This window comes from Diabrotica undecimpunctata, chromosome 11 (genome assembly GCF_040954645.1).
Source record: "Diabrotica undecimpunctata isolate CICGRU chromosome 11, icDiaUnde3, whole genome shotgun sequence".
In the NCBI taxonomy this organism is placed as follows: Eukaryota; Metazoa; Arthropoda; class Insecta; order Coleoptera; family Chrysomelidae; genus Diabrotica; species Diabrotica undecimpunctata.
In genome coordinates, this window is record NC_092813.1 from 27,082,274 (window position 1) to 27,092,982 (window position 10,709).

General features: G+C 31.9%; 1 protein-coding gene across 1 annotated transcript; it reads right to left on the reverse strand.

Annotated features, from left to right (window-relative positions):
• Positions 1 to 224: 224 nt before the first annotated feature.
• On the reverse strand, positions 225 to 743 carry LOC140452809 (uncharacterized). Its single transcript, XM_072547141.1, has one exon. It carries the CDS (start codon positions 741 to 743, stop codon positions 225 to 227), a length of 519 nt encoding a protein of 172 aa, XP_072403242.1.
• Between the last annotated feature and the right edge of the window lie 9,966 nt (positions 744 to 10,709).

A 10,709-nucleotide genomic window follows, 5' to 3' on the forward strand; every position in this document is an offset into this window, starting at 1 on the left:
AATGCCTAATTTCATGGACCTACCCGATTTAAGACGTTTCTTGTAAATATATATTAGCGATATAATAAAGACTACCGTCAATATTGCTGTCCTTCTAAAATATATGCACATCTAAATTTGTAAATGAAAACTTATAAAAGATATAAAATTAACTCTATATACATATCATTTAAAAATTCATATACCTAATGTGAATGTTTCAAAGAAGAACGACAAAATCTAATTTAATTTTCTTCTTCCGAAGAACACTGGATGACTTCGGATGTTAAATAACTGTCTTCTATTTTAATTGCATGATGACATCGTTTTCTCCACTCATCTGGGGTTATTTCGGAAACTCGTTTTTCCAACAGGTGTCTCACATCTTCCAATTTGAAAGATATGTTATTTTGTGCGATATTATTTTTAATGTCTATCGGATTTAAATCCGGATGGTATAGAAGTAACCGTAAAGGAGTGTGACCATATTCACGCAAAAGTTCATCGAATTCATACCTTTTGAAACGATTTTGATGGTACTTAATCAACGCATAATATTCGGGTTTAAAACTTTGAGGGTTAAATGTTATATTGTTTTTAATCAGCCAATCAATAATATTTATCATTTTTTTGGAATTACTATTAGGCGCAGGATTCACTTGTACCGAATGGTATGAGGTATTATCGCAAACAACTATTGAGTTAGCGGGTAAATTTGGAATTAGTTTTATCTTTAGCCATTTGCGGTAATTCGTGGCATTCATTTCTAAGTGGTAGTCACCGGATTTACTACAAATATTAAAAGCGCGTTTGGAATAAATCCCATTTCACCACCAGCATGCACTATTATTAAACGTTGACCCTTCGAAATGTTCATCAGTAACCCTTTACTAGAATTATAATTCCAAGTTTTCGACAAAGTATGTCCACTGTGTATATATTATGTCTCATCGAGGTAAACAATGGGTCTGTTTTCATTTCTATAATGTTTGATAAGTCTTAAGTATTTGATTCTCCAAGACCTTATTCCCGTCTGTTCAACCAACAATTTTCTGTTGTCCTGTGCTCTCCTCCTACGAAAATTCATATTTCGAAGAATTCTTCGCAGCGAGGCTTCTGATACTTTAATGTCCAAATATATCTCAATTTTGTTCTTCAATTTATTAGCAGTAACAATACAATTCTCTGTTTTATGAAAATCGTGCATTATACGCCGAATATCTGTAATTTGATATTCTGGTAAATCTGTCACAGGTGACTTTCGTAAAGGTCTCTTTGAAGAAAATTCAACTTTGTTTTTATTATCTAGAGACTGTTTGCTCTCTTGTAGTATTCTGGATACTGTCCGTACAAAAATGCCTATACCGACGTAAATATAATCAGCGTATAAGTAAAATGTAAGATGCAGTAAGAGAAGATCTGGAGAAAATGGGAGTGAGACAATGGGAAATAGTGCCACAGGACCGACAAACATGAAAGGCAATAGTAAACGCGGCAAATACTCACGAAGAGTTGCAACGCCATTGATAATGATGATGATGACGTAAATAATAATTCAAAATAATTGGTATGTTGCAGTAATAATTTTTCAAATTTTAAACAGACAACATAAAGAAACAAAAAAGTACATTGAAAAGTAACTCAAAACGATAGTAGAAAATAAAAAAAATAAATAAGAGCTTTCTACGAAAACAAGAGCCTATGAACTCTTTCTCCACATATGAAAAATGATGACGATCTATTACTAAATAAACTAACTAGGGGAATAATGACAATTTGGCAAAATTATTTTACAGTAAATGTGGTTATTATTTTACAAAAAATTATGTTAAATAAAAATCAAAATACAAAAGAGAAGCGAAGTTAGGCAAAATGGGGAACAAGAGCAGAGTATAAAAGGTTGACAAATAAGTACCATTGAGAACTAAAAGTAAAAAGTGTTGAAACATTGAATTTGAATATCAAAAATTAATACTAAATGCATTGAAACTCCTTACCTGTTGCTTCAGCAGTCTTATTTTTTACCATTAGCAGAGTGTCCATTTTACTTTTCATATTTTTAAAATAATTATACACATTAAATATTATTTGACGACCCTGCTCTTTAATAACGCTACGTTTTTTTCCGCCCATTTTCAGCAAGATTGTTTGAAAATAAAATTATCTAATATTTAACACACACACAACTTGTTCTCAAATGCACTGCTGCGCCACTGAGTATTGAAATGATTTACTGTTAAGGCGTGGATTAGGTAGAAATTTCAAATTTTGACCTCTGCCCAGTGCGATAATATGCAAATTAGATGCCTTCCGAAATGACGGGACCTCTACCGATTTGCAAGCAATTTTTGAGGATTGCTAACATAGACCCTTTCAATATCTAACCATTACATCGATATATATATATATGGCTGTTTATCGCTCCAAATACCTGCTATTTGTGATGGAGTTCCCATAGGTATTTACATTAATTGATAAGAATTCATCCATAAGTTACAAAAACTGGTTAAAAAGATTTACTGATCTCGACAAGAGGTGGGGCGCTTCACACAGGCGTGGCCTACTACTCATGCATGCGCAGGAAAAAAGTACCCCAAGTGAGGTGTTTTCTACTGTAGAAAAGACCTCACTTTTGCCTACCTTTTTCCTGCGCATGCTTGAGTTGTAGGCCACGCCTGTGTGAAGTGCCCTGCTTCTTGTCCAGATGGGTAAATCTTTTGTATTTAATATTCTTCTTTTACTAACATGCTATGATGAAGTTGTTTGAACATATTATATGTATCACAAATAAGAGATGTAAAAACATTAACATGTGTAATACAAAAGGCATAGACTTAAAATTGCTTAACATAGTATTGAAATAAAAATGTTTAAATTGTATAGGTAAATCGTGCGGTTAATAATCAAAAGTTTTTCTTTGTAAGATGATAACCACTTTAACATACTTCACCAAAAGGGGTATGAATTTAATTAAAAAAATTTAAACCCAAATTGATGAAAATGTAAATGAAAATAAACCATCATATTTCGACGCTGAACATTTCCTCTACTTAATCAATGTTCTGGTTTGTCATAATATTCGAAATAAAAAAAAAGTAAACCCTACCTTAAATGTTGTTAGGATATGGCTAACATTTTCTGTAATTGAAAATAGCTTTTATGAGTAAAACTGAGTATGTGTATTTAAGACATAACTATATAACACTCCGTTCTCCGTATCTTTGCACATCATAGTTGTACGAATTAAATCAAAGCGTTTAAATCAGACGTAAGTCTTTTCTAGATTCATGAAATAATTAGGAAATAATTTCGTTAAACGTATTTATAGTGATTGTTTTTGTTTATTTATTGTACTGGACGTTAACAACTCATTATAGAATTGTTTTGAACTTAGACCATAAAAACTAAAATCCGTTATTATTGTCTAAGGTTTTGAATGTAATTTTGAGTTTTCTACATATTCAACGTTATTATGATTATTGGAAGACATGCTCTATTTGAAATACTGTAGTCGAGAAAGATGTACCCAAGATCAAACAGTTTAAATTCTCATATTTATTTATTTATTTATACACCAAAGCATCCAACAGCCGAACACAGTTACTGGATGAAAAAAGTTTTCATTCAAAATACAATATTAAATATTTACATCGTATACATATGACATTCAATTTTTAAGCTTAAGCATAAGACAATGCCCTAAAAGATAAAAAACTCTTGTGCATGCTTTTCGAACTAAGTTACTAACACAAAAAAAATTAATTAAACTTTACAAAACAAAACAATAAAAACAATGGAAAAAGAAAAATTTCGAAAATACATTAATTTGTAGTAAACTTAAACGATGTTACAAATTAGTGCTCAATCTGTTAGGCTAAAATAATTCGACTTTCCTTATGTCGCATACCTAGAGACTTAGTATTTATTTTTTATACTAGCTGGTTTTTATCAATTTTTTTTTACTTGTGTATCGAACTTCTCTGTAGTTTCCAAAATAAAGTGTGAAAAGTTATGTGTAAAAGGTTTCATTGTTTTAGTCTAAAGAATGTATCAATTACTTTGTTACAACCTATTTCCACAAATATGACTAAATGACTAAATTGTTAAAATAAATTGAAAAAAAAACAAAATATCAAAATTATATATTTCCTTCACTTTCAGAATCCGAGCTATCTCCAGGATTTATTATGATGGGTTGAATATCAATATCAACTATATTTTGCTCTCGGACACACCACTTTTGAATAATTTCATGAGTATGTCTTACACATTTTTCCCAAATGTCTCCATTATATTGATTAAATGCCTCTTTCCACATATTTCTAACAGATATTTCTAATCAGAATAGCCGTCCCTACCAATATGCTTATTGTAACATGACATGAAATTTGTCCAAATTAATTGAATAGCATTGAATTCGCAATGATAAGGAGTTAGTCTCAACACTTCATGACCATGCTCTCTTAGTAACTCATCAATAACATACACATTTTCTTTTTTATTCATTTTTGCAACTTGTAATAATTCAGGTTTTGTAAATTTTGGGTCAAATTGGATGTTATTTGTTGTCAGCCAGGTAACAATTTCATCTTTCTTTGAAGCAGTGGTATGTTGCTTTTCTAAAAGAATACTATGATATGAAGCATTATCCGTTACAATCAACGATGGTTCTTCTAAATTGGGAATAACTTATGTCCTTATCCACTTAGTAAAAATGTCGTTGTTTATTTCTCCATGGTAATCAATATGTTAGAATTAGAACAAAACAATAAACTTGCTTCAGAAACAAATCTTTTAGAAGAACCAGCGTGAACAATTATTCTGAAAAGTTTACCATCAAAACCGTCTGATTTACGTACACTTTTGCTACTATGGTTTGTTTTTTAACCAGGAGGAGTAATTCAAATTTACCGCGCAGTAATGCTTGTTTATAATTGGTCTAACCGCAGGCAAGTTTACTTCACTAAATTATGACATTTTGACACTAATGACATTCATGAAATTTAAATTTTTTTTTTCTATTTTCAAAAAGCCGTATCAACCATAAAAGGTTATTAGCGGAAGTTTATTACAATATATATGGTAGTGTACATATTATAAGGTTAGGTAACATAAAAATTTATCAACTAAAAGAAAAATTACATTTTATGAAATAGGTTAATGTCCTTAAGATATTTGATCGTATTGGTTAAGTTACAGTCTAATATATTTTTAAGTTGACCTGGTTCTTCAGAAATGTTGTTGGTGCTTCGTTCATATGAGTAAAGTGGACAGTCTGTAAGTATGGGTTGGACTGTTTTTTGGCATCTACAGTATGAGCATTCTAATGGTAGCTGCTTCGTTAATAAGTGTTGATGGGTTAATGTTGTATGACCAATTCTTAGGTGATTTATAACCACCTGTTCTCTTCTTTTTTCTGGAAGTTGGAGCCGGCCACCGATAGAGGGTTTAATTACTTTAAAATTTGAGTTATTTGAATCCCAGTATCGCTGCCAAACTTCTGTACAGTATTGTTTGATATTAAGGTAGATATCTGTGACTTGAATTTGTTTGATAATATCGATGCTTTCATTTGAGGTGGCTTTAACCGCTAAGGCGTCAACCTTTTCATTACCTGAAATACCTATATGTGATGGTATCCAGAGGAAGTGAATGTTTACATTTTTGTTTTGTAAGTAATGAAGCATAGATTTTATTTTTTGGATGATTTTACGTGTTGGATAGACTTGTTTGATGCTTTGGAGTACAGATAATGACAGAAGATTAGTATCTGTATATTTTTGACAAAATTCAAGTGCTTTTAAAATTGCAATAGTTTCACCAGTAAATACGCTGCAAAAAGTAGGTATTCGTGTAGCATATTCGATATCATCTGTTGAAAAGGCTGCAGCACAGCCATTTTTGGTTTTTGATGCGTCAGTGAAAATCTTAACATAATTGTCATATTTTGATAGAATTTCTTTACATAATGTACGAACGAGGGTAAGATTTGTGGTATTCTTTGGGTAAGTTACTAGAGATGTATTAATAGTAGGAGTATTAATTGTCCAGGGGGGTTCAGTTGGGTATGTAGACAGCGAGTATGTCAACAAATTGGTATTATATCCACAATTCATTACAAGTTCTTTAAAGGTTAAATATCTTGATTGTCTGTTACTTTTGTGAGTGGTGTTATTTGTATGTAGGAGTAGGTATTAGGGTTGTTAATATTGCTATATAGTTTAGCAGCATATCTTAGTGTGGTATATTGTCTTCTTATAAACAAAAGTGGTCCATTTAGTGCAGATTGAAGACTTGCCACCGGTCTAGTACGGAAGGCACCCAGCACGTCTCAAAGATGCACTTTGGATAACGTCTAAGACTTTAAGATGTTTTTTACTAGCAGTAGAATAGCACATTGCACCGTAATCTAATTTACTACGGATGAGTGATTTATATAAATATAGCAGAGTAACTGTATCAGCACCCCAATTTCTGTTAGAAAGTATTTTAAGGAGGTTTATTTTTGGCTAACAGGATAAGGCTAATTTTTTAATAAAGTCTGTCCATTTGAAATGACTGTCGATCACAATCCTAGAAAGTCTGTTGAATCTACTTGTTTTATGTTAATATCATTTAGAAGTAGGGTAGGTTTGCTATTGGTTTTATTTTTACTAAATATAATAAAATAGGTCTTTTCACTTGAAAACGTAAAATCACTTTTGTGGGACCATATTTCCAGTTTGTGAAGAAATGCCTGAAGGATTTTTGTCGCGAGAGAGATATTACAACTTCTAGTGTAAACTATTAGATCGTCAGCATACAAATTTGCTTTTAATGGTTACTCTATTTCTTGTGCAATATTATTAATAGCTAAAAAGAAAAGTGTAGGGCTTAGAGTGGAACCTTGTGGAATTCCATTTTGTAAGTGCTCAGTCTTTGAATTGATGCCATTAACACGAACTTGAAATGTTCTGTTACTCATAAAATTTTTAACACAGGCTAGAAAGTTTCCTTGTATGCCGCAGCTAACCATTATTTTCAGAATGCGATGTCGCCATGCAGTATCAAAGGCTTTTTTTATATCGAAAAATATGGAAATAACTTGTTGATTGTTTCTAAACGATTCACATATATCATTTACGAAAGATATTAGATTGTCATTTGTCGATCTTTCCTTTCTAAATCCATTTTGGATCTAGGTCAGTAGCTGGCTTTTCTCTAGAAACCAAACTAATCTATTATTTAAGATTTTTTCAAGTAATTTACAAATATTATTCGTAAGAGAAATTGGTCGGTAAGAAGAGGGGTCAGTTTCTAGTTGATATTGTTTTAAAATGGGGATGATTATAAATTGACACCAGATTATAGGAAAGGTTTTTTTAATGAAAATCTAATTAAATATATCTAGAAGGATTAGTTTACCTGAGAGTGGGAGGTTTTTTATAAAAATAATTGGAATATCATCAGGGCCTGGAAAAGTATTTTTTGATTTTTGCAAAGCCTCTTCAAACTCTTGGTATGTGATAGGCAAATTTAATTGATCATTATTGTCTATTATTCTGATATTGTCTTTTTCATTCTCACATTTAAAATTTAAAAATTCAGGGTTAAAATTTGTATTGCTAGAATTTGTTTTATATACATTTGCCAGTGTATTACAGATTTCTTGTTTAGATGTTATTAAATTATTACCATTAAGCAAGGTACTAATTTGAGTTGGATTATGTTCTCCGTTTAGTGTGCGTACCTTGTTCCATATAACTGGCATCGGAGTTGATGAATTAATCGATGAAACATATCGCATCCAGGTTTCTTTTTTACTTTTTTTAATCAGATATTTAGTTTTACCTCTCAAACTTTTAAAATTAAAAAGATTCTCAGAAGTTTTATGTTTTTTTTAGAATATTTAATGCATTCTTGCTAGCTTTCATAGCAGCTTGGTTCTCTGGCATCTCTTGGTTCCACCATGGAACCAGTTTTCTATTACATAATTTGGTTTTTCCTATGGATATATTAGCAGTTTTTATAATGATATCATTAAAATATTGTATGTTAAAATAGTATCTATATTTTCTTCTGGAGTATAGTCCAAGATGTAATTTCTTACAAGATGTTGATATAGTTCCCAATCGGCGGAATCTACTTTCCATTTTTGATAGATAGGGGTGTTTGGTGTGCCGGTTATAGTGGTTTGCAATATTGTAGGATAATGATCACTATTATAAAGATAATCTAGACTATTCCAAACGAAGGAGGTTGATAATAAGGGCTCACATAGAGATATATCTATGCCGGTGGAAGTACCATTCTGAGAACTGAAATATGTAGGCTTACCAGTATTCATGAGTATTAAATTTTGGGCATCTATAATATCCATGAGCAATCGACCATTTTTATCTGTTTTGTTGCTACCCCACGCGATATTGTGACAATTTATATCACCTACTATTAATTTGGGATTAGAAATTTGGTTAATTAGATACTGGAGATCTTTTAGTGTGGTTTCATTAGGATGAGGTATATAAATATTGCAAATATTGATGTTTTTGCAGTTGATATTGTATGACACTAATACAGTTACAGCTTCTAGATTAGTATGTAGCTTAATTTCTTTGGTCTGAATGTGATTTTTTACAAAAATACCAACACCTCCACTAGCATATGTTGCGTCTCGATTTTTAAGGAAATGGGAATAATTTTTTATATTCAAGTTATTAGTTTTATGGTGGGTTTCCTGTAAACATATTATAAGAGGAGAAAGTTCGTTTATAAGTAGATTAACGGATTCTAAATTATTAAAATAACCAATAAGATTCCACTGTAACATGAATGTATTATCCATTTTATTTTACAACGTGGGGAAGGCAGTTATCGCTTTCAATATCCGAGGATGAACCGGTAACTGAGGATTGTATCTTTTTTCGAAGTCTTGTTAGTTTATTTTTTAGGAATATGGTCGTGTAGTGGTAGTTCTTGAGACAGTCATCAGAAAAACCAATATAACCGGCCATATAAACACCAAATCAGAAAAATTACTGCATATGTAGACGATGTAGCAATCATTAGTAGGAATAAGCCACGACTAATGGAAGTGTTCAAACAAATTGATCCTAAAGCAAGAAAAAGAGGTCTCAAAATAAACGAAGCAAAAACGAAGTATATGACAGTCAAAAGAATAACTGACAATGACAATAGACAACTATACTATCGAACGAGTGGATGCCTTTACATATCTCGGCACAGAAATCAATCAGAAGAACTCCGTAAGTAGCGAAATTAATGCACGTATTTCCAGCGGGAATCGTACATACTATGCTAATAAAAGATTAATGACATAGAAATTATTAGACAAAAGAACCAAAATGACTATCTACAGAACACTGATTAGACCCGTAGTAACCTATGGATGTGAAACTTGGGTAATGACGAAAAAAGATGAAGCCCAACTCAGGACATTCGAGAGAAAAATACTGAGGAAAGTACAAGAGGAAGATGGCACATGGAGAATCAGGAGAAACGACGAGGTTAATGAGTTAAATGAAGGTTATGACATTGTAAGATTTGTGAAAAGTCAAAGACTGTGATGGCTGGGACATGTGCAGAGACAAAACGATGCAAAAACAACAAAGAAAATGTTACAATGGAAGCCCATAGGAAGGCGAAAAAAGGAAGGCCCAGAACGAGATGGTTGGATGACGTGGAAGACGACCTGAAAACAATGAACATAAGACAATGGAGAAGAAGGGCACAAGAGAGATCTGAATGGAAGGACATAGCCAGACAGGCAAAGACCCATCCAGGGTTATGATGCCAAAAGAAGAAGAAAAAGAATTATTTTTTTTTAAATTCTCAGATTTCAAATAGAAAAAAGTACTTTATTGACCAGCATTGTGGAACCCCACAATTTTTTGGAAAAATTAAATTCCTCTAAGTTAGCCCAAATATCTCGGCGGGATAGTTTAAGCAGTTCAAAAAAAAGGAGGAAGACGCATTTAAATTTGATTTATTCCAGATGATGGATGATTGCATCCAACATTCCTCTATATAAAGTTAATAACCCTAGTTTTAAATGCTTTTTCGAAAAATATCTTAATAAATCCTTACCGGACGAGAGTACATTGAGAAAACATACTGTGGAAAAATGTTACGTGGAATGTATTTGAAAAATTAAGCGGGAGTTAGAGGGCAATATTTTGTATATTATCGTGGATGAAACGACAGATGTATGCGGCAGGTATATAGCTAATTTAATGATTGGAATTTTGAACGAAAACTTTGCGAGAAAACCTTATTTAGTTGCCGTTAAAGAATTGGAAAAAACAAACAATCTAACAATAAGTCGATTTATACAAGATAGTTTAACAAACCTCTTTTTACCCAACGCTATACCAGTGAATAAAATAGTTTTAATGCTTTCAGATGCTGCGGTATATATGCTAAAAGCTGCTGTTAATTTAAAGATTTTTTATCCTAATTTAATTCATTGCACTTGTGTAGCCCACAGGGTAAATAGAATTGCTGAAGAATTAAGAAATCTGTTTCCGTTGGTAAATAATTTTATAAATTTTATGAAAAAAGTTTTTGTAAAGGTTCCGTTGAGGGTGCAAATATATAAAGAAAGACTTCCCGGTGTCCCTTTGCCACCTAAACCAGTAATTACAAGGTGGGGAACCTGGCTCGAAGCAGCTTTTTTTTACTTTGAACACTGCAATTAAATATAATTAGTTATGTCAGAATTTGATGATGAT